Source organism: Leuresthes tenuis, unplaced genomic scaffold, assembly GCF_036924035.1.
Source record: "Leuresthes tenuis unplaced genomic scaffold, fLeuTen1.0.hap1 SCAF_6, whole genome shotgun sequence".
NCBI classification, from domain to species: Eukaryota; Metazoa; Chordata; class Actinopteri; order Atheriniformes; family Atherinopsidae; genus Leuresthes; species Leuresthes tenuis.
In genome coordinates, this window is record NW_027325360.1 from 17,570,271 (window position 1) to 17,594,425 (window position 24,155).

The 24,155-nt window shown below is 43.0% G+C and overlaps 2 protein-coding genes across 3 annotated transcripts; both read left to right on the forward strand.

Annotated features, from left to right (window-relative positions):
- The first annotated feature begins 210 nt into the window (after positions 1-210).
- LOC140309885 (tRNA (32-2'-O)-methyltransferase regulator THADA) lies at positions 211-14,529 on the forward strand. 2 transcript variants are annotated; one of them, XR_011916406.1, is made up of 31 exons: positions 211-393; positions 507-687; positions 768-854; positions 939-966; positions 1,049-1,197; positions 1,277-1,399; positions 1,487-1,607; positions 2,187-2,332; positions 2,415-2,499; positions 2,577-2,713; positions 3,433-3,630; positions 3,725-4,454; positions 4,866-5,018; positions 5,159-5,268; positions 5,351-5,511; positions 5,595-5,758; positions 5,853-6,008; positions 6,095-6,243; positions 6,357-6,497; positions 6,582-6,686; positions 6,774-6,974; positions 7,081-7,231; positions 7,569-7,824; positions 8,510-8,746; positions 8,823-9,027; positions 10,854-11,042; positions 11,681-11,940; positions 12,036-12,206; positions 12,292-12,561; positions 12,739-12,853; positions 12,934-13,020. XR_011916406.1 is itself a non-coding variant. In XM_072387946.1 (31 exons), the coding sequence occupies exons 1-31, from the start codon at positions 275-277 to the stop codon at positions 13,179-13,181; spliced, it is 5,634 nt and encodes a 1,877-aa protein (XP_072244047.1). In that variant the 5' UTR covers positions 211-274; the 3' UTR covers positions 13,182-14,529. The 2 variants fall into 2 exon arrangements, 1 of the variants encoding a protein (XP_072244047.1); XM_072387946.1 differs by having other exon boundaries at positions 12,651-12,853; positions 12,934-14,529.
- Positions 14,530-16,045: 1,516 nt separating this feature from the next.
- On the forward strand, positions 16,046-23,983 carry pik3ip1 (phosphoinositide-3-kinase interacting protein 1). The gene is made up of 6 exons (XM_072387947.1): positions 16,046-16,340; positions 16,559-16,687; positions 17,212-17,328; positions 19,594-19,788; positions 19,948-20,026; positions 22,297-23,983. Exons 1-6 carry the CDS (start codon positions 16,226-16,228, stop codon positions 22,502-22,504), a joined length of 843 nt encoding a protein of 280 aa, XP_072244048.1. The 5' UTR covers positions 16,046-16,225; the 3' UTR covers positions 22,505-23,983.
- Positions 23,984-24,155: the final 172 nt, after the last annotated feature.

The following is a 24,155-nucleotide window of genomic DNA, read 5'->3' on the forward strand; positions in this document are numbered from 1 at the left end:
AGGTTCCTCCTAAAATGTGGATTTCCTACGTTTTGTCTCTTATTCTACTACGATTTCTAAATCTTACTTTGATTTTTAAATCTACACTGATCCATGTACACCTTTATCACATTTATGCATTAAAGGCATATTTTAGCCGCTAGATGGCAGCACGTTTACGCTACATTGACAACTGAGGTTAGCAGAAGTAGAATTTTGTCACGTGACCAGCAAACCAACGTGCTTTCAGTAAGGTGTCAACATTAAGCTCTCGTCGTAATAAATCAATATAAGAATGGCTTTTGAAAGCCTGTTAACAAGTCTGCAGAACTGTGTGATATCCGAGATTCAAACATCTGGAAATGTCAGCAAAACCCTCAAGCTGTTCTATGGCAAACTGTCTGAATCCTCCAGGTTGGTGCTGAATCTTACTCAAAACTTGGTCAAACTGTCCCTGTGCCGTTTGTAAATTGTATATTTGTGGGATGTTTAACAAGATGCGATGAATAATTCTACCTTATAAACAGGAATAACGTGAAACGATGTAAGGAACGCAGTTTAGAAGAGGCTGCCCAGCTGCTGAGACAACTATCAGAGGCACAGTTTCGTAGTTTTGATGACCAGCATCTCCTGCTCCTAGTCAGACTCCTCATATCCCTGCAGCTGCAGATGGTCGGCATCTCCACAGCCTGTCGTAAAGTGGACCAGGTCAGCCTCAGCGTGTCCAGTCACTGTACAATGCTTAACACAAAATGCAGTCTCATGAAAACTTTATATCTGCTCAATAGATGTTGCAACATTTGGCAAAGGTGGCCCACCAGTTGGTTTTTAGAGAAACCACTCACAGTTTGCAGTCCATAATCCTCAGCGATCAGGTACAGAGCTGTCACTTCACCCTCATTTGTGTTGGAAGTCTTTCGAAAGGCCTTGCAGATAACTGACCTTGTTCTTTTTTTCAGATTCTGACTTTGGAGGATTTGCAGAGAGGTTGGTGCTGGCTAAAGATGGTCTACAGTTTTATTAATTTTATGTGCAAGTTTTCACATGCTTTTATTTGAACCACTCTTAGCCTGTATGTTCCTGGAAGACAGCAGCGTTGGTCGTGAGGCGTGGCGAGAATCATTCATGGCCATGCTGAATAAGGTGTCTGACTTGTTCCCTATTGTATTGCAACAAGAATCCACGAGAGACGGACCACTGTGTTATCTTACTGTCAAGGTATACAGAGAGCATGCATCATGAATTAGCCTTTTTCTTGTGATCTTGGTGACTGACTTGGGAACTGTGGTTGTCGCAGGTGTGTTTGCAAATATTTCAGCTCTTGTCCAGGGAAGTTGCTCCTTTTGTGTGGGAAGAGGACTACAGGAGCCCAGCAGTGCAGAAGATCCTGCAGGCTCTTATGGACATAATACTTGGACAGGTTACTTTTTCATTCAAAAGTTCTGAATTAGTCATTTAAAAGTTTGGTATCTGTTGTTGCAGCTGTTTCGTGCATCCTTTCTTGCAGTGCTGCAACCGGGATACTCGTCTTTTGGCAGGCACTGCCGTGGCCATGCTGATCAGCACAGCGTCGGAGAGCAGAGCAGGAGGCGCCGCTGCCTGGAGTCTGCTGCAGGTCTCTCACACAGGTATGTTTCTGCAGCTCTATAACTAGCTTGAGTCAATCAAACACTGACATTTGACCGGACAGTCAGGTGAACTAGTGAGCATCGGAACTGAGGTGTGCTTTTAATTTTATTATTTATTAATAATAATTAATAATAATAATATCTGTAACCTTGATTATTTATACTGCTGAAAAATGTGTGCCGAAAGAAACCCTTCAAAAAAAGGTTTTGGCTACCTTGAGTAATGTCGCTGTAAAAAAGCTAAATAAATTCCACTTTAAGGAATATTGTCCAGTGGCAGAGTAAATAAGAACCTCAAAATCTGATCACAGGATCTGCAGGCAGCTGTCAGTGCTGCATCAATAATCACATAGAGGTTGCACAGGTTTGAAGAAAAGCCTTTCCTGTTCAAAAACAGCGTTAGAGCAAAAGTATAGCATACCAGCGAACTCACAGGAACTCCCCAGGCCCTCTGGACAGAGGAGTTGTTGAAAAAAATTGAAGAAAAAAAGAGAGAAGATTTGTCCTGCAGATTCTGCGAATGAGTGTGAATGTGTTGAGGTTCCTGGCTGAAGACTTGCTGTTCCTGTCGCTTCTCAGAGCCCTGGCTGCTGACTGTTGGTGCTCTGCAGGTGGAGTGTGACCCTGTAAGGAAGGACGGAGTGGACCGACTGGCTGTGAGCAGGGGCCTCCTGACCTGCTGTCGACCTCACGTTTTACTCAGTTCACGCGATGATGCCACACCAGTAAATCTGCTCGGAAGTTTGCTTGCAGATTATGCTCTCTCTTATTCCTGCTTTCATCACCAAATCCATCTTTTCTTTTCAGACATGTTTGCTGCTTGAAGGCTTGCTTCCTCTGGTTTATGCGCTGTGTGAAGAGAAGCTGGACTGTCACCGCTTAGCGTTCGAAGGTGGGTGATGTCCAGAGTGTTTGTTCGTGTGGTTGAATGGTTTATATCACCTGTTCAAATATTACACGTTATTGCAGTGTTAACACTGTGGCTGAAGAGAGTGAAAGAATGTCAGCCGGATCTCTGGAAGACGACGGCTGCCCGCCTTCTGCCTGACGACGGCAGTCTGCAGCGGCAGCTCGTTGACATTATCTGGACCAATGCAGAGAGCCCAGTGAGTCACTGAACATCATCAACACAGCCATTTGAAAATAAAATAATTATTACACTTGAAATATTGATTATACTCTTTTAAAACCTCTTAACAAAGAGGATCCACGTTGCTGAGGTCCAGGGGCATTCACACACCGAGCTGCTAAATGTTTCTCGGACAGCATGTGTATCATTTCAACAATAATTCACATGCTGGTGAGGTGACTGCAAGATGAGAGTTCTCGTTTTTTACTGAAGTTTCAGTCAAAAATAAACACATGACCTTGCGGGTAAAGAAGCTAACAATGTGAGGGGTTTGCCAGAATCAACAGCCAGAAACACCTCGGGAAAACTAGAAAATGACAAAATGCCTGGCAGAGTGAGAGACACGAGTCTTGTGGAAGACTAGAAAAGCATCTGCTTGGTGATTGAATGATTAACAGAAGACTTCATGTCCAAAACCACAGTGGTGAGCCTCAAGTGCAGAAACGTTAAGCTGCACCTCCCAAAAACATCCAGGAAAAAGTCAGCAGAGCTGTGGTGCAAAGTTGTATGATGAAAGAAATCTCAACTGCTGTCATAATCATGAAAAAAACAACAGCTCCAGACAGAGAGTACGACTCATCTCTCAGACTCCTCTGGTGGAGTCACTTATGGCTCTCAGATCTTTTTTTTTTTTGGATAAATTTCACATTACTTTCAGAGTGGTTTAGTGATGTTTGTCTCGTGCTGCAATTGCAGGTAGAAGGCGTGCCTGAATTTGCAACCAGTGGTTTTATTCTGTTGCTGAACCTCTATGAAAAGGACTGTGAGCACTTTCGTGATGCAGAGAAGACGTTTTATCTTACCCTGCTTCAGCGAGTGATGAAACTACCGTGGGAGGCCAAAGCCAAATATCAGCGCCTTTGTGCCCTGTTGCCGTATCTGCGTACCGACATGGTGAGGATTTAAGGGTTGTTACAGCCTTAATGATGTTCTGTTAATTAGCCCTAATGGCTTACTTTCTTGTTAATGTCTTTATATGATCAATCAGGTGCTGGATCAATATGCTGAAATACCCAGTCATCTCCTGAAGTGCTTATCGACCAATCACCTGTCACCATGTGGCTCAGAGCTTTACAAATGTCTGGTCCAGCAGCAGAGGCGAGAGCTTTGCGGTAGCTCGCTAATGTCCTCCTCACTCACTGAGCTGGATCTGGCCGGACACTGGGCCAGACATTGGCAGCCTGTCCTTCATAATGCTCTGACATCTGAAGTGACTCTTCTGCAGAGCAGCAGCTCAACACACCTGTTGCCCTGCACCTTTCAGGTTTTCCCCTCTGCCGTGGACCTTTTACTGGCCCCTCTGGACCCTAACGTGCCTGGTCATCTCCACGCCTGGGCCTGTATCTTGAGCTCTTACCGAGCCATAACTGGTTGCTCTCCCTGGGCTCATCACGGTAGTTCCACCTTCGAAACACTGCAACTCGCTCTCGGGTCTGCAGATGACAAAATCCGTCTTGCTGCTCTCAGTCTGCTCTGCTGCAGCCCAAAGACCAAAGATACCCCGACCGCAGAGGAAATGACAATAATGAGGAAGTTCATTCCCCAGAACCTAAACTGCGAGTCCTCGCCTTTTCGTCAACATTTCCAGGCTGGAGTGAGGAGGTTTCTGGCTCGTATCAGAGACGGCTGCTTAGCTCACATCAAAGGACCGAAGGTCAAAAGGAAAGGAGATGCCGCTCATTCTGAGAGATCGCAAGATATGTTGGAGCAAGGCATTGGTGAGAAAGTAGTGACCTGCAGGTTCATGTTCTTACCTTATTATGTGGTAATAAGTTAAATGTTCGTTTGTCGACTGGTGCTTTTATCAACAATATCATAAAGTACATACTGAAAAAAAAGAGTTCTGTAGCCAAGCAAGGCAGGCAAATTGATAAGGCCAGAAGATGTGCTTTGAAAAGGTAGATGCAGTCAAATCTTCTAATTATATCAGTGTAACTGAATATTGATAATGTATATCAAACATTTCCAAAGAGAAATATTTAAACATTTATTTTTATTGGAAAGAGTCAGCACAAGACTAACAGAAAAGGATCCAGCCTTCAGCATGCTTTCTTTTCAGATTTTTCAGAAAATGTTTTCGATTTGATTTATTCATCCGTTCAGGAAAGATTTTTTTGTACGTCTCGCAGGGTTTGTAGAGTGGTTAAGCCAGCTTCCATTCAGCTACCTGGCGCCAGGACACAGCTATCAGAGGAAGAAGACTGCGCTGCTGTTGCTGTCTGCAGTCATGGAGACCTGCACAGACACCTGGAGTCCTGAAAAAAAGAAAGGACAACCTCCAGGTCAGTGATGAGGGAAATGTAGGCAACGAAAACCCAAAGCCATTTATACAAGCACATGTGGCGCTAATGCACACCACAGTAAAAAAAAAACGTGTGTTAAATCAGCTTTAAATAAAGTTCCCGGATATTATTTTTTGCAGCAAATATGGGGACTCTTATTGATTATGCCAGACAAAGAGGACAGTGGGATTTCTTCTGCAGGACAAAACAACTGGTTCTCATCAGTTGTTTAGAAGATTCTACAAATGAGGTAGAACAGCCTTATCTTATCCTGTGTTTCCTCTGTGCTGAAATTGATTGTTTAAGATACTGGGTTTTTTTTTTTCCTTCAGATTCGGGAGCTCTCCACTGGGCTGTTGTTGAGATTTTTTCCACCCAGCTTCCCAGATGACATCGCGGCAGTGCTGAACACGAGAACCAAGCAGCTTCTGTGCAGTCCACGGGTGCAGGAGGCTCAGATGGGAGCGCTCACGATGAAGGTCCTCCTCCAGAAGTAAGCCTCGCCTCCTCTAATGCCCTTTTTCAGAGTTGGACCTGCTTTGACTGATGAAGTGCCATCGGTCGATCTTTCTGCAGGTCAAGAGAGCAGCACGGGGACTGCAGTTTGAACTGTAGTCTCAGCAGTGGAAAACCTCCTAAAACCTCCTGCATGGTCAGAGGCCTGGTGAAGGAACTAGAGGAGCACTATCAGACAGCCAAAGCAGATATGATGCTTGCAGCCAGAACCAAGCCGATGCACGGTGAGAGTAAAGTCCACACGCATTTATCAAAATGATATTAAGCTCTAAAAAATGTTCGTCCTTTATTTGAATCCTGCAATGAATCATATTGTAGGAGTGCTGTGTGCCCTTCAGAGGTGTCTGCTCGAGTCAGCCAGCAGTGTCGGTGACACACTGGACCGCAGTGTGGTCACTGAGGTGCTTAACCTGCTGGAGAACATCTCTCTGCTGCTGCTCAGCGTTCTGTATGGTGACCACGATACCGAAAAGGGTAAAGTAGCATTCTGCTGAAACTATGCAGAGTTATTTCAGATCTACTTTCGACACCATGCACCGAATTACTTTCTTCTGCCTTAGATGCCCCACCTTCTTTTTGTGATATGGGAAATGCCATCAGCTCTCTGATATCACAAGGGTCTGGAGGTGGCCAAGCGGACGGAGAGGAATGCATCCTTCTGTCCGAAGAGCACAGTCTTGTCCTCACCTGCTGCTGGGTCTCCCTTAAGGTGGGACAGAAGCACGATAACCTGACACTTAGTGGGAGAAGATGGCAGAATTCTCATCGTTTGGTTTAATATTTGTTGTGTGTGTGTTTTTTTTCTCAATATCTTCCTGGCAGGAAGTTGGGATTCTTTTAGGTTCTTTGGTCGAGAAACTTCTTACAGATTCCAAACAGCTCAGCGATTGTCTTCTGACCAAACAGGACCTAGTGAGAGCATCAAAAGTATTCAAGAATATTCTTCTTAAATGCCGCCACTGGGTAAGTTTTTAAAACTTTTTTTTTGGAGGCATCAACCCTGGATTTCATCAGGTCTTTTCAGAAATCCATCTTTTTTCTCACCAGGGGGCAGTAGAGGGTTGCTGTGTGGGATTCACAAAGTTCTGCGCCTCCCTATTGAGCAGCAGTGATCCAGAGCTTAAGGATATTCCAGCCCAAATGCTTAAACAAGTGAGCGATGCTTGTTTGTTTTGTTTTTTATTGATGAAATGAGTTCCTAGACTGCTGGTATAGAGGTGTATTCCTATTTCTTGATAGGGATTACAGGTCGTGCAGTGCCCACGTTCTACATCTGTGACCCGGCGGGCTGCGGGGTTGCCCATGCTGATCCTGTGTGTTGTGTCAGCAGAGGAGGCCAGTAAAGCAAGGCCACTGTTAGGCCTCAGTATGCAAACCTTACTAGACACAGCCAAAACCCCTCTGGATGAGAACTGGGACCAAACGCTGGACCTGCCCCAGGTGTGTAGACCTGCAAAGAACATTGCACCACAGCAAAGAACAAGGTTGTTGGCGCTTGCAGCCAGAAAGATGGGTGTTTTCACATAATTGGTCCTCTCCCTTTTAGGTGTGTGCAGTTCACACTCTGCAGGCCCTGGTGCGCGGTTCAGGTTTGGCAGTAGCCGTCCTTCAGTTTGCGCCTGCTGTAGCCATCTTGTCTCTCACTCTGCTCAGTTCTCGCTGCTGGGCCATGAGGAATGCTGCGCTGCAGCTTTACAGTGAGGCACAGACACCTTCGTAGTTTTGCTTGTGTTGTTGGTCTTTTTTGATTTACTTTTAGCCTTTGTTTGTGGTATGAAGTATTACTTTAGTGAGTTGTGTAATATTCCACCTGGTGTTTTCTCATTTAACTGCAGTGCCAGTAAGTATATAAAATGTCATAAAGTGACAAAATAATAACATCTCAGTTTTGACCCATTTTATCTGTATTCAAATTTCAATTGAAACTTCATCAATTCACTGCTGTTTAAGAAGCAGAAAATAAAGATTTTCTTCTTATTTTTGCTTGAAATAGATACAGTAATTAAGCCGTCGTATTTGAAAATGTGCTTCTAGGCTCTCTGTGCTCGCGAATGCTCGGCCAGCGGTCCAGTAGTGAGGAGTCTGGCCCTACCCAGCATTGCATGTCCCCTGCTGCCTTCTTCTTCCACTATCCGGCGCTCCAGCCATTCCTGCTGGGTGAGCTGAGAGAGGCAGCACAAAACCTCCAGGGTCCAACCAACGAGGCCAAGCTACACCTTCAGCCGTCGCTCTACCCTGTCCTCACTCTGCTGGCCCAACTCCAGCCTGGCGTCCAAGACTCATCAGAGAGGTTCCTGTTCATATATACATTAACATCTTGAGCCAGCTTGGGCTGAATGGGACAGAAGCTAAAACAGTGTTTCAAACAGCAGATGACAAGAGGTGCTGCAATGACGTTATTGGTTTTGTTTATCATTGAAGCATTTAAATCTACTATAGATTAACTCCAAAATGGAATGTTGAACTGAATCGGGATAATATGGGCTCTTTAAACTGAGAAGCTTCTCTGTCCTTGTTTGCATTAGACTGATGGCTTGAGTTTTGAAGAATTCACACATTTGTTTTCTGCCAAAAGTAAGATCAATACCACAGTAAACATGCGGTAAGTATGTTGTGAGAGCCAAATGCAATTGGCTTGACTTGAATACTGGAAGCGGGGTGGAACTGCAATCCTGACGATGTCAGCAAGAAACAGAATACATGTTTTCTGGCCAAGTCCAGCACATAACCCCAGAGCAGCCATTTCTTATCCTCTGTGCTCGGTGTACACCTCTGCTTCTAGTCTTCATGTAAAGTTCTGTTGCTGCTGGTGGTTACTGCAAGGGTACAAAGTATCAATGTGTTGCACTGTTCTTAAAACAGGCCAGAATTTGTTTTCACTGCATTGATACAAAACCTTTTGGAAGTGCATGAATTTCCTTCCTGAATTGTCTTACTGAGTGAAGATCCTCTGATTATTTTTTTTTGTCTGCCAGAGCTTCATCGGACTTCCTGCCTCCCTTACTCCAGCTGTCTGCTAGTCCTATTTACAGTGTGAGAGTGATGGCCTCTAAGGCTCTGGTTGCCATGACTCCCCCCTCGGAGTACATGGACATCCTCATCAAACTGGCTGCTCAACTACCGAATCCTCAGGAGTGCCGCTGCCACAACCAGCTCCATGGACAGCTGCTGCAGATCAAAGCCATTCTCGAAAGAGCTCTCTGCACAGACAGGTGAGACTCGATAGAGCTGTTTATTAATTCACCTCACACGTCTGGCTTTGACACCTTGCTGTGTCTATACTGACAGCGCCTCTTCGGGTGACCTGCGTGAGGTGCTGAGCAGAGCGCAGGCCTCGCTGTGGCTGGGAACTGAAGCTCAGCGCTGCCCTCTGGTCAGAGTGGTCTACCTCGCGGTGGTCAGCGCCTTAAGAAGACACTGCTCTGAGAGCTTCCTGTCACAGCTCAGTGCCACGCTCACGCATGACCTCCAAACACCTCAGCAGGGTCTTCAGGTGTGTGACGTGCTGGCACCCATATATGAGGCTTTTATTTTTAAGCGGATTTGTTGTTGATTTTAAAGATACACTGTTGGGAACAGGGAGAGACTGTTGACATGCACCCAAGGTATCTGGCCTTGAATCCAAGCAGAGACTTTGCATTTGCATGCTCTCTAATGGCCCTAAAAGCTATTCTTCAATTAGTATTTTACTCTGAGCAAAGGGTTAATACATTTATGCACATTTTCTGCACTGATGCATGTTTATTCTCAGATTATGGTTGTTCTTGATGCTATGAATTTGGCCCCGTTTGCTTAGCCGTTGTTAATCTTTACTGCTCCAGACGGCTTGAGATATGACAAGGGTTTAGGCAATACACCAAAAGTGTTCAGGAACACGAGAGCTTCTATACAACACAACCAGTTAGCTCCCCACACGCACAGACAAACTCACACACAAGATTGCTTTGTGTTTTCAGCATTACATATGGTTATTAGCAGGGGTGTAGTTAGTTTAAGTGCCAGAGAACACATTAGCTGCATGTACAGGCACCCCTAAGGTGTGGCTCATTTCAAAGGATATGTTGCCACTGTTTCAACAGAGCAGTTCTATACGCACTGGCCAACCACAATATAAATGACCACAAGATCAAATATTAGACTGATGTCCTCATATTTAGACTTATTGCTTTCTTGCAAACAGAACAAGTTGATACTCCCATGGAGCATTCTGTCCTTTTTGCCTCAATATCTCACTATCGGTTACTAAGACAGACAATGAAGCAATATTTCTAAATGAGTTTCAGTCAGGTTTTATGACCATTAGCACATAGATTAAAATTAATACAAGAGGTATATGGCCATAAGTGAAGGATTTAGATTAATTTATAACTTCATGCTATTGTATAATTAAATAATTTATTAAAGGTTGTTGATGTGCTTTAGTCTGATGTTATGTTGTGATTCAATGAAAAAAGTACTAATAGCATTTAATAGAAAAGCAAATGCTAAAATCAAGTGGCCTATATAGAATAGCTAAATTTCCTTAATCAAAGTATCTCCAGCAAATTAAGCTCATAAAACCATATGGTGAAGAGCTGATCAAAATACTGAGATGTTTATGCTCATAAACTCGTTTTAAAAGCTTAAAGTGGGACTCGACTTGGTGCCAACTAAGTTTTTATTGTAGTTGCGATTAAGTACGTCATCGTAACCTCTTCCAAAAAACGAGACAATGGTTTCCTGGTATTTGATTTTTACATAGACAAGAAAAGGGAATGGTTAATCTCACTGTTGCACTTGCAGGAAACGGGCTGCAACTTTTGAGGTGTAATGATTTCCTGCTTGAAACTCAGTCAGTGAGTTGATGTTACAAATGTTTTTTTTTTGTGGGGGGGGGGTTCTCTTGCATGAGCCAAGAGAACCCCCCCCCCCAACCAGAGTCTTACAAAAACATTGTAACAGCTGGAGCCCTGACCAAAACACTGCCATCCCATAGTATCATAGCATCAAAACAAAATGTACATAGCAAGTCTGATGAGCTCTTTCAGTCTTCAGACGTATATCTGAGCAAGCCATAGTTTAGGTGCACCATCTCAGTGTCAAAACCAGTCTAATACATGATGCGTAATACTTTATCATGACACAACACAGCCTTTCTTTATGGGTCAGAAAGATTGCAAATATTTTTTTGTTAATGAAAAGAGATATTGTCTGGGATACTTTCAGGATTCAAAACAGAGCTTTCATATTGACCCAATCAGAAACTAAGTTTTCAGGACCATTTAACCACAAGTGAAGGGTCCTGGTATATCTGATGCTTCATCAGTGTGATCTCCACAGATTGGGCTGTCATCCTTCCACCAACAAGCCGTCCACTTCCTATGCAGCGATGTAAAGTGGGCATGCAAGATCTGGGACAGCTTCTCTGCAGCGAGCCCTGATCTGAGGCTCTCATTGGTTGTCTGGGTGCTGGATGGGCGGGGTTTGGAGCCAATTGGCTTGAAAGAAGTCGTCCAAAGTGTGTTGCAGGTACGATATGATCTGCTCGCATCAGCGTGAGAAAAAGAAGAAGGGGTGAAAAAACCCAGCCGATTTAAGAAACCAGTTTAACGGCTTAAGTTGGGTATCAAACTTCTTAAAAGATAAAGTCGGGATAACTTGGAAGTAAAGATGGGCCCCTTTTCTAATGCCGCCTGGGACTAAAATGTGTTTTTTTCCCCTGCTGGGATATCACAGGGCGTGTCTGTGAGTGTTTATGATCTGCAACAGAAGACACTCGAGTGCAGTCATGCAGAAGTATGCAGTTGTTGTGTTAGAGGTCACCATTTAGATAAAGTCTCAGACGGAATATGTTGTCTTTATGACACCCAGCTGTGTATTACTGTACATAAGTGCTGTTTTGTGTATAGCTTACTCCTTCAGCTTGATAAGATGTGATACTGCATATCTACAGACATTGAAGAAAGATAGACTACTGTTTATGTGGCCTTGTTTCTTTGGTTTTTTTTTACAGCATGTGTTTATTCTTGTTTTCATGAATCTGATTGATTTTCACTATGCTGATGGTGATATGGAGTATATTTTAAGTTATGCTGCAAATATGATATTGTCCTCAGTGGGAATTATACGTGAAGAACTGAGATGTACCGCTGTTGAAATGTTTGCAGTTAAACTTGAAGGAGGCTTTATTAAGCCACAGTGTGGAGTATCGAACAACTTACCTCGCTGCCCTGGTAGTAGTGATGACCAATGGTAGCTGTGCTTCACCTCAACGCCTGCCACACATGACCCCACTGGAAGAGGCTTTTCTGTTCGAGTGTCTTGATTTGTTGCTTACGGACCTGGAGGACCAGAAAGGGGGTCCAGACTTCCTCTCTCAGGCTCTGTATGCTGCTAATCTGCTGCTTTCTCAATTTCCAGTCTCCAGGTTTTTATACGTTTTATGTTCTTTACTTGTTCAAGTCACACTCTTGGACATGTCATCCTGTAGAGTTGACTTTTCTGCTTGCGTTTCACCAATAGTACAAAGATATCATTACTCCAGCGCTGGTGTTGCATTTTGGAATACCAGCGGGCGCCGGGCGCCTCCGAAGTGCTCAGGATGGCGTGTGGTGAAGCTCTTTGTGTGGCTGGAGTTCCACTTATGAGCTGCGGCATGAGGGGAAAAAGCACTCTCTCTGCCATTTTGATCCGGTATGAAGGAAATATGATCATGACGTCTGTCAGTTGACACACTCTAATGAATCCAATTTAAAAATGTTGAATCTTTCTGGTTTAGGTTGATCAACACAGGCCTTTACTTGCTGCAGGACCAAAGTCAGCAGGTGAGGCTAAAAGCAGCCTGTTTTGCTTCTTTGCTCCTCAATGCGAGAGGAGGAGAAAACCAGAAGAGCGTCTATGTTATGCAGGTCAATCAGGCTCTGCCAGCCCTCCTGGACCTGCTGCTGGAGCAGTGCTGGGATACTCCTGGCACGCTGGAGGTGCTGCTGTCTCACCTACCTCAGTCTGACCTCAAGTCTGTGCTGAGAGAAGCCTCAGCAACAGCGGGGTATGTTACCTCACTGAATCTGTACACTGTACAAACTAAGTAGCCTCAACTGAGCTTTACTTAACTGGTATTATTACTCTTTTATTCAGGTGCTCCAGCTTGTATGAGCAAGATGAAGCCAATGTGTTTGCAGAGCCTTCTGTCATGTCTGCACATGTGCTTCCTTACCTGCTGCAGATGGCGGAAAAATCCTCTCAATCCTCTGCTCTGGCACAGAGCCTGAATTCATGGGCAGAGGAGAATGCTACTCAGGTGCTGGATAACCTTACAGTCTGCAAAAAGCTCCAGCCAGGTACCACATTATCTTGTCAGTCTCTGTGGTTGATTCCCAAAGTTCTGCATTAGATTACAATTGTTTTATTCTTTTTCTAGCTGGAACACTGACTGCTTCTTGGCTGACTCTCCTCACAGACCCACGTTTCCACAGCACGCTGTGTGGCCTGTTCACCAGGGCTGCCTTTCTCCTCCGTCACCTGAAAACATCTCCTGGTGTACGCCGCATTTGTGATGTTTCATTGATGCAAACAAGTTTACAGGAAGTTTGTGGACTGCTCAGTCACAACGGTGTCCACTTTCCCTCAGCTTTACGGGCTGCTCTGGTTGGAGAGCTGCCACTGTGACCGAGCTGGGGAGCCATTTTGGAACGCTCAACGAGCGAAACCGCTTGAGCGATGTAGCTCGGTATAAAATTACCTGTTGATATTTTAAGAATGCACATGACATACACGTGTTCCCCTAAGGGTAAATGAGTGCTGCAGTTGGCAGCACTTGGGGGGCCAGTGAAGCTATGTAAGAGTTCAGTGTCGGCTCTTGTGATCATCATGTTACTGTACAGAGAAGGGACTCTCTGGGCATTAGAAGTTAAAGTTGTGGAGTGTTTTACCATGAATCTTTTTTAATAAAGCTTTATTATGATGAGCAGCTGTCACCAAAAGCATAGTTCTCCTGTCCCCTTTCGCTCTAAGTTGTGTTCAGCAGCAGCAGTGGTGAGACTCAGATTAATGCAGTGATGTAATACAACAGCATCTAGAAAGCCTTCGACCCAGCAGGGGAACATGATATGGGTTTAATATTCCATTAGAGGCCTTCTGTCTGAATGAGTGTCTTATTTGTCAACCACATCAGAACGAGTGATGATCGAATGGATCTGATAGAGAGCTGGTGGTTGTCCTGCAACAGACCACACACTCAAAGAGTCTTACATCATTAGATCCCCTACTGGTGGTGTTGAATGGCTCCTTGGATTAGACAAACACTGGCATGAAAGACATGCCGTGATTGGTGAAGTTAGGCTCCTTGTATGATTTTATCAGTGTTAACCAGCACAGTGTGCAGTTTTCTGTTTATTCTTTTACTCATTTTTCTTTACCTCTATGCACACCTGCATTGTGCACGCATCAAGTGTTGCACTGTAGAGGATTTGGATTATACAACCCCGATGACAGTAAGCTTGTGGTAATGATTCATACACAAATCTTATGCAATATGTGTTTCGTATGACCCACGCAAAGTCCACACCCAACGTACAGCGCTCAGCTGTGTGACCAGGGGCCCAAAAGGAACTTGTTCTCTTTAAGATCCCCACACAAATCAAAAATGCTACATAATGAAACTTGTAGGGAAAAACTGACTTGAGCCTGTGAAAAGAATCTTAAATCATCAAAAGTTCATCAAATATTTTCATTAAGCCACCCATGGTGACAGCTACAGAACACATTTACTGATTAAAATGCATGCTGCTGACTGACTGACAGTAATTTTAGATGATACTGACGTACATATTCTTTGTACAGATACTTTGTATTTATGTATCTATGTTGGAACAACAACATGCCATATGTCTTATTCCTGAAGGTAAAGTTTTAGTAGTGAGTTTAGGGTGAGCACGGTTGTAAATGTCCTGAAGGCATCATGTACATAAAAGTGGAAAATGACCATCTGGCTTAATAAAAGCCTTTGCCATTGTAACTGAGGGTATCTGGGCTCTCGGTAAGCCTCCTTTCTGCTACTTAAATGATTAGCTATGGCAACAGGGAACAAGGCCAAGTACAGTGGGTGCAACCTCCTTCCTGAGGTGCGCACATAAATAGGGACATATGTGTGCCATTTGGAGCATGACAGTAATGTTTTTCCACTGTTGGATCAAGTGGTTTTGTCAAAAAATGGCAAGAGAGAAAAATTACAAGCGCAATTCTAATAATTGTAACAACCATAATGAATTCAATTATTTTTAATAACATTTTGTGCATTTTGGTTTTGAAAAAAAAACAGAACAGTTTTTGCTGCATAGGATGAAGTAAATATCAAAGCTGTAACTCTGCAGATACGCTTCATATGATGAGAGCTTCGTATTGCACAATAAAACACTTTTTCATCTCCACATTGCTCCTTTCAAGTTGTAAATGTGAAGCGATCGGCTACAAAAAATAAATAAATCAATTTGAATCAAATTTTCAACTGAAACATTTTCCTGTATTGGAGCAACATTTCTGGAAAATGAATGATTAAAAACCTTGTGCTTTTGTAACTTACAAGCTATTCCATCTTATTTCAGGCATTTTTTAAACTTCTGAATCAAAATGATGTGTTCTCTTTACTATATTCATATTCAATGGGATTCTGCCATCATACAGATTCCCTTTTATAAAAACAACACGATAGAGTTGAGGTAGAAACCCCTGGTTAATGGAACGATGGAATGACTTACAGGCCATGAGACACCGTGATCAATTTATGGGACACTGAAAGAGGAGAAAAAGATCAGGTCTGGAACAATGGAGCATACTGGACAGATGCTGTGTGTTTGCTGTGGTAATTGCCTGAAAACTGGGTAAGCATCTATTTGAAAAGTGGCTTCATGAATGCTGACTAAGTCATGAACTAGCTGGCCACATCGACAGTGAGCCACCATTTCCAGGGCCCCCTGTGCTTTGAGCTCACAGCTCTCTGTGAGCAGGAGGCAAATACTATAGGCAGCTGTCCTTTACTACCACACTGTAGAGTCCATTTCTGACCAAAGCCAGCAGAAGAGGCCTCGTGGGGCGGTGAGAAAGCCTGGGAAACAGGAAGATTGCAGATGTACCATCTACTTAGAGCCAGATAAGACTCCTGTTGGAAGGGGATTATAAATGGAAAGTAATGACTCAGAGTATCTTGAGATGAAAATTGAAGGCACATCAGCTATTTACAGACAACCACCGAAATGATGAAAAACGTGGAAACTGGTCTTGAAAAGCATCAGGTGGGTGGATGATAGAAATGACCATAAAGAAATCAGGTCAAACAAACAGAAAGAGAGGGGAATGAACATCCTTGACTTTTCATGCTGATGTCTCTGAAGGCTGAATGCCAGGATAAAATGCCAAACTGGTTTTCAACGGATTTTCTCCCCTATGTGTCTCTCCTCGTGCGTGTTTTGGCGTGCGAGGAGACGATGAGGCTTTAGGACCTTGAGGTTTGTGCTGCAAAGGGCAGCTCCTCCTCCACAGAAGGCTGTTTACGAAGAGAGCTGAGCTTCTCTGACAAAAACAAGGGCTGGGGCTCAAGCGAGAGGAGCAGTGTGTTTGATGCACAGGCTCTTCCTCAGTTTTGATACTTACAGCATTTAACAGCATTTTATACATTTTATTTCATTTTTAAAACATTTTTTGGGGAGAAAAAGCACATGATGCGGTCGGTTTATTCAGCCCATCAGCTCTGCAAAATGTTTATCTCTTTGCACGTTGTTTTCCTGAGCGTGGCCATTGTGCAGAGCAGCGCATCAAATGAAGAGCAGAAAGGTAAAATTACACAATATCGACTTTATATATAGATCTATAGATCTATATATAGATCTATATATTAGTATTTCATCGCTTATTTGCAGCGTTAAAAAATGGTACGTGTGCATGTCCTTCCCAAACATACTTTCTAGACATGTTCATCGTTTTGTTTTTCTTTCTGGTTGCACGACGTGTTCCGATGTTGTGTTCACGTGTTATTTTGCTGTTTTTATCAGACTGCATGAGATCCAGTGGCGTGGACTATCGAGGAGAACAACAGAGCTCCTCCTCAGGTCTAACCTGTCTAAACTGGATCAATACTACAAGGGACTATGATGTCGAAATCCATCCCGACGCACAGACAGGTAAACAAAGTGATATATCATGCACTGCAGAGATCAGTGAATGCCACATCAATAAATAATAAAAAAAAATAAAAAAACATTAAGACTTTCGATAAGATACCGTCACCGAGAACAGGAAACCCAAGTGAGGTTTGAAATATCACACGTGTTGATGGTGGTAGCATTTTTTTTCCCCCCAGGGGAACAAACAACTCTGACGTCGATCCAGCCCGAGTAGATAATAAAATCTCAAGTAATTGTAGAAATATGCTTAACGGTAAATAGAGGAATTTACAGCACGCAAACCAGATTTTGTGCCACTGATGAGCCCGTTTAGGTTGTTAAGTGTCCTCTTCTGTGCAGCAGCTGCTGTTTCCATTGTTTGTGCTCATGGCAGCCTGCTCATTGTGGTGTGATGAAGTAGTGTGAATGATTCATGAATCCAGCGGTTCATCCACACAGTGGCTCAGACGCACAGAAACAGGCCTGTATTTCCACAAGGATTCGGTAACAGACGTGGGCTGCTTTTATCGCTCCTCCTGTAGGTGCTGGAGATCACAATTACTGCCGAAACCCAGAAGCCTCTGAGGGGCCTTGGTGCTACATTGCTGGCCCAGATGGGACGATCCAGAGACAATTCTGTGCTATTGAAGCATGCAAAGGTCAGCAAACACTCCACACAATTATGATTAATTAGGATAGTATAGTTGGCTTTTTGTGAGAAAATATTTGGAATTTGTAGTAGAAATAATTACAGGTCAGCCGCATGGGACACTGACAAGAGTGTTCTTTCTTTTCTGAATGCTTCTGTAAAACTGATTATTTAACAAAATTGAAAAAAAAACTGGGGAAAATAATGAGGTGAATACTTTTGCGGGAAAGCTAATGTCCCAATTAGTCAACCCAAAAACGATGCAGCCAAGCTTTTGCATCTCAACAGAAAACTTTAAAAGTAGGGATTCTTTTGGTCCATTTCCCACAAACACACCATTTGCAAGTGAATTTGTAGAGACAGATAACTGGCTATTTACAATGGTACAAAATGCAGTGGGTCACTTGGTCAGCATTAAGCTGCTTTGAGAAGTTATATATGCTTCCCCTTTGTTTCACGCTTGCCCTGAAGCCAACAAAAGTCAAACAATAACAAAGCCCTGCACACATGTCAGGAAGTTCAGACTGAAGACTTTTTTTTTTTTTTTTCGGCCCCAAAGCTGCACTCATTGGCACAGAGGAGCCGCCGCTCCTTGGAGACGGCAGCTAATTGGCTGCTTCAGTTTATGACTTCAGCCATTTTAACTTGGGCAGAGTTCATAAACAACTTGGAGGGAGGAAACTGGAAAAAAAAAAAAAACTTAAGAAGCTGATCTTATCTTTCTGCAAAGGGTTAAGCATACAGAACTTGTTTATGCCTGCTACTTATCTATCTCTCGTATATATCCATATAAAGCACATGTTTACAAGTCCTCTAAGGAACTTACATTTCAACATATTCTTGAGAACAATCTCAGAGCTTTGGGAGGGGTTTGCGTCAGTAGGACCAGCAATAATTGGGAACCACACGGGCCAGATGACACTCCTCTAGTGAAGTCTAAAAGATTGAGTAGATTAAGGTAAATCAAATGAAGTACATCTAAGTATAAAAATAATGGAACTCTGCAGTCGCATTTGAGGGTGGCTGCTTGTGTTTATATGATTTATAAAGCCCCTTCTTTTAAGTGTGTGTAGATGGGCATGGATATAAAATTTGATATAATAGGACACAGAAGAGGAATTATAGTATTAAATGCTGTCGTGGCATACAGAACATTTGTTTCATCAAATATTGGGGGAGAAATCAACTGAGCACCAGTCAGTTGACAAAATGAGCTGATTTCACATGAAATTCAAAAGTATTGTCACCACAAAGCGGCCATTATCAATGGTTAAAAGATAATTGAAGTTGGGACATCCTGGTATAGATAAATAGTTTTCAAGTATGTTGGCATGAAAGGAGGAAAAAGGACAAAAGATAAATGGAAATGTTAAAGGGATCTACTGGCGTATGAGTAAAAACCAATCATCTCTGTATCCTACCTTCAGGATTCTTATGCAGTATAAAAAAGTACAGAATTTTTTTATCTCCTTTTTTTTTTCAGGAATAGACAAATTATGGTAAAATAAATCTCAAGACTTTAGCTGCTATTTTCTAAAATATTAAACTTGAATTCCTCTTTGTAATTGGCCAGGTCCTAATGTTGTTAGATGGTGTGGGTCACACCAAGCTTATTGGTGTTATAAGCAGGGCAAGAAGTGCTTTGCCTCCAATTCCCTACAGCTGTACAAAATCCTGTTTGAAAGTAATGCAACAATATCTTTGAGTAGCATGTAGACATGACAGACAATAAATACTACACAATTCTTACCTTTTATTAGTGAAAAGGTAATTTGTTTTTAGGGGGGATAAGAATCGCTCACTTCTCTTTAAATGATCAAAACATTTTGAACTCCTTTACTTTTGTCATGCATGAAATCGGTGGGGTCAATAATATGAAGAAAACAGTAAAAGCAGAGACAGTAGAGGTCCTCTTTTGGAATCTTTGTTACTGACTAGATTTCTTTTAATTTATTTTGATGGGCTTAGATAAGACAAAAAAAAAAGGTCCTATAAGAATTCAATTGGCAATGGCTTCACAGACTAAAAGATTACAATAAAATCTTTATATATATTTGTAGGTAGAAAATTTGTGATCTTTATAACCATTTATAAAGGATATTTCTTTCTTCTTTGGCAATAAAGTGAAAATGATGATCGCTACCAAAATGGCTAAATACAGAATTTGCGAAATACCCTATACCTTGACTTGGATTGTCTCCCTGTTAGAGCAACACAACGAGGAGGATCTCCACAAGAAAAGTTGTTTATTTCCATAATTTTGTTGTCCCCGTAGAGCAAAGCCCTGCTGTGCCGGCAGAGGCCGAGGCCGAGCCCCTCGGCCCAACAGGAAGCGCTGCCTCCACTGAGAGCTTCCAGCCAGCAAGGTCGGGAGCTTCTCAGGGAGAAATTGCTGCTGTGCAGCCAGTAATGGGAATCAGCCAGCGAGTGCGCACAGGCCCTAAAAAGAAGAAGGATCTTGGCATTGTTGGTAAGTTGTACTTGTTAACACCCTGAAACATGTATATGGTGTTTGGTGTGCACACAAACCTGCAGATTGAATTATTTAAAAGTGATCCACGTGAACTTCTTGGCAATGTATTTTATTTTCAAACCCTAAATGCGCACCAATTCTTTTTTTTTTTTTCAGGCTATGTCCTGGGGATCGTCATGATGGCGATTATAATCCTCCTTGGAGTGGGCATCACGCTTGGCTACTTCTATAAGAGGTTAGCATCTAAATCCCAACATGATCATCAGTGATTTGGATTCAGTATTAGAGGAGTTTTTAATATTCATCCATTAGAGGGCCCGATATGCATCATTTTCCTTAAAAAAGAGAGACTTAGTCTCTTTTTTTGTAAATCATAAATATATGTCCCTTAAATGTGATGCTTAAGGGTCACATGTTTCTGTCTGTACTGGCTCAGATAGGCGTGTAGGAATAAAGCCAGCATGACTAGTTCTCATGAGAGCACACGTCAAGGGTCTCTTAAATTAAAGCCAACAGCTGTTGTTCATATTCCCCTCCGATGGTGTCTGTTGTTGCACTTAGATGCAATGTGGCCAATTTAAGGGCTTTATCACAACAGAACATGAGGGGGAAATGAAATGCCTGCGGTCTATTCTGAGCGTTCTTGATATTCTCAAAAGAGAAGAGTGCATGGAGGAGGGGTTGGTTTGGGTGGAGAAGCCTGAACAGTCACAGTTATGCAACATGCAAAGTGATGGCCCAAATGTTGTGAGAGAGGGTATTTGACGGCACAAAATGTCCTCTAAGATGTATTTGGCTGTCATATCTAATTAGCACTTCCTTTGTCTTTGATTTCTATTTTTAGGAGGTGATTATTAACAAAGAGGAGAATCATATTATGTCAGAGGGCTTAGACGTGTCCTCAATATACAGTGACATCACCTTCAGTAATGTGATAAATGAGTGGCAGGTATCCCTGCAGCAATTTATTTGTAGCTCCACTGGCCAGGAGGGGTTGTAGACTGTGCTTTGTCTCCTACAGTATAAATGAGGACAGCTATTCACTCCAAACTTCTCTAGGCTCAAAAGGGTGTAGAGAATTGGAGCAGATAGTTTATAGAGAAAAATGCTAATTCTGTGCCGGTTTTTACCCAAAATTCTTCGGTCCTTTTTCCGTCTCTATCTTATTTCAAATTCAAATCAGAAGGTTGAGAGTATCAATGCTCCTCTCTCATATCTGTCTGTTAAATATGAATCTTTAGCCAGTAGACGGCTCATTTTTCCAAGCACAAAGAGTGGAAACGAGAGAGCACAGCCAGAGTGGGCAGTTTGCTAGGCAACCAGCTACGGGAAGTTTCTGGAAACAAACAAAGGAGCTGACAAACCCCTGATAGAACTTGAAACTGAAATTAAAGACCGTGCGGTGATATAATGAGAAGCAGAGCAGAGATGAATAATATGATGCAGGTAGAAGAATTGAGAGTCTGTTTGGGCTCCAGAACATTAGAAAGACGCTGCCTGCAGCTTGCCTCGGAGAAGAAAAACTCCTCACCAGCTTGTCAGTTCTCTGTTTCTTATCACCATCTGTCCCTCGTCTCTACTGCAGAGCAAGACTTGCTGTCTATATACAGTATGTTATCTGAATCCCTTCACCCCAAATATTAAGCATGGGTAGCTCCTTAAGGCCTCAAAATAAAATATGTTGTACTATGACTCAGTTACTATTAAAACTAAGCTGGGATGAAGGCTCAGGAAACCAATCAGTATGTCAGTGTAACAAAAGTGTGGGCTCCCCAGTAAAAATCTGAAGTGATTATGTGTGCACTAACACTGCTGGTATTAAATATGGGAAACCCACGCTTTGGTTTTCCCACCGAAAGCTCACATGAGATCTGTGTAGTTAAGCCCCTGGAGGTTTGTTAGTATTTTCCCCCTTGGATTTTACTGTGGATTATACATGGGAGTCCCTCAGTGACCCTACATGGGCCCACCGCCAGCTAGCCTAAATTGATCCCCAAATGTTTCTTTATCCACCAGCTCTAATCTCTGTGCTCTAGATCAATGGTGACTAGTCTATGGGCAGCTAAACTTGTGCTTAGACTGGCTATGTCAAGGTCTCTGAAGGCGAAGCACACAGATGCAGGGCACCAAGGAAGTTAAAGTCCAAAATCCAAAGTTGATTACCGGATAGGAGTCATGCACAAGGAGGTGGTCAGAGTAGTGATGTTGAAAAGAGAGAAGGGCCAGAATGAAGTTACAAAGTCGAAGAGGTATTGACGGGCAGAATAATTCTTTTGGGGGAAAAAAGATAAACAAAACTCTGAAACCATGGCTGGCTGCTGATGGGCTTCCTGCATATGGATTTGCTTTCACTAACCCCACAAAATCTAATTTGCAACAAATAGGCATGATCACAACATTAAATGCATGTCGGTGTGATTATATTTCAGTGTTTTTTTTCCCCCACCTGCTGCAGATAAAACTCTGTAACCGTGTATTGAATCTGTGCTTTGTGTTTGTTTTTAGGGGCCAAGACCTGAAGAAGCAGCACGAACAGCGAGTGCATGAGAGGGAGATGCAGAGGATCACTCTGCCTCTGTCGGCCTTCTCCAATCCCACCTGCGAGCTCATAGACGAGAACACCATTGTGATCACTGCAGAGCACGAGACCACCCCTGTCCAGGAGGGTGGAGACCCCCTAATGGGCCAGCATGCAGGCACACCTGGAGCATGAGTCGGCATGTAGTCCTCCAACAGGATGCGATTATTTTGTGGACCAGAACACTCCTATTTCCCTATTTCTCATCTCTACTTCCCTGAGATGGGGAGCAGCATTTGCTCCAAAGACTTGAATGATATATTGTGTCCTTTGTGTCTATTTTCCTTTTTTTCCCCCCCTCTTTTTCAAAACACGAGGCACGGAGGAGAGAAGCTGACACAAAAATGGACACAATTCTAACAACTAGAAACCACATGGGCAAAATCTGTTTTTAACAAGGGCATGCCTTAAGGTCTTTGATATTCATTTCAGATGTAAGAGGAAACAAAATAAGGTCACAGGCGGTCCCCCTGAATAACAGCATGAATATCCAGTAAAACAGTCTTTGACTAGTCAGGGTTTGATGAAACCTGGTCTTCACGAGGAGGTGATGTCATGTAGAATGGGGAAAGTTCTACAAATCCACAGGTGGAGTGGTTACGCAATGAATATGTGTTCAACTTTAATTTGCGTGGCCAGGGAGATGAGAAACATGTTTGTATAAAGACTCCTTTATCTCGGACACATGCTGGTGACACAGATGTGTGCCCGAAAATAGCCATCCTCCTCTGTGACAGGGTGCATGAGGTAAAACAGGCCCACAAATGACAAGGGAAGGCCTCCAGCACAGAACTGCCTTAGCATGATACTTCTGAATGTATTTTATCCCATATGTAGTCTGCCAGACCGGTGTAGCTTGAAAGCATTGACGGAGGCAGGCATGAAAGAAGACATGCCGTTTTCTTCCACAGGTTAAGGAGTGACAGGAAATGTAGAGTGCTCTCAGGATGCATGAGCCCAGAAGTTAGTCCTCGGGACAAAATAGCACTGCCACAACACAGCTGCTCGGAGCAGAGAAGAAGAGAGCCTGACGTCTGTCCGCAGCGCAGGACAACGCAAGCGTGTTGACATGCTGAAGAAGCCCGGTGTCTAATTTATGTTCAGACTTTAGAGTTAAGCACTACATGATTCAGCGTAGACATAAGAATGGAGCAGAGTAGGAACAATCCAAAGTTTGCGGGGTGTTCATATAAAGCATAATTGCATGTACACGGTTACCTGCTGTATGTTTGCCATTCAGGGGCCATTTTTCCATATTAAAAAGTGGAACAAACTCCATGAAAAACACATGTATGGCTGCAAGTAGAAATCCTAACGAGGAGATGGTTTTAGTTTGTTTTGACACGATGTACTTAATTTCCAATGTGTTTTTATTTGATTGGTTGTCACATAGGCACTCCAGATGATTGGGTTTTGTGGTTATTTCTTGATTTTCATCACTGGTTCATCATTAGTTGCTGCTGCTTCAGTATTTCTGGTGTCTGTTTGCTGGCTGTGATTATTTTTTTCATCATAAAGTGCTTAAAATCCTGACATTCAGCATTTGATTTCAGCACTTGCATTTGTATGAATATTTTCATTGCTCAAACTTAAATAAAAGGAATAGCCACTGAAGTATTGCGCATTCTATCCATCTAACATTGGAGGTGGAGAGGGCCGTTCGCTGCAGGAATGCTTGGACTCTTGCAAGCATCTGCTCTGTTGAAGGTTTATTTCGAGCAAGAATTTTTTTGCAGCAGCTCCCTCTGTTGGAAAGTCTTGAAAAGGGAGTCGAGTAGACAGAGAG

Coding starts and splice junctions, on each gene's coding strand:
- LOC140309885 (XM_072387946.1), top strand. CDS start 275: ATGGCTTTTGAAAGCCTGTTAACAAGTCTGCAGAACTGTGTGATATCC. Junction 5,269..5,350: donor TAGAAGATTCTACAAATGAG/GTAGAACAGCCT, acceptor TTTTTCCTTCAG/ATTCGGGAGCTCTCCACTGG. Junction 7,825..8,509: donor GTCCAAGACTCATCAGAGAG/GTTCCTGTTCAT, acceptor TTTGTCTGCCAG/AGCTTCATCGGACTTCCTGC.
- pik3ip1 (XM_072387947.1), top strand. CDS start 16,226: ATGATGCGGTCGGTTTATTCAGCCCATCAGCTCTGCAAAATGTTTATC. Junction 16,341..16,558: donor ATCAAATGAAGAGCAGAAAG/GTAAAATTACAC, acceptor TGTTTTTATCAG/ACTGCATGAGATCCAGTGGC. Junction 17,329..19,593: donor TGCTATTGAAGCATGCAAAG/GTCAGCAAACAC, acceptor TTGTCCCCGTAG/AGCAAAGCCCTGCTGTGCCG.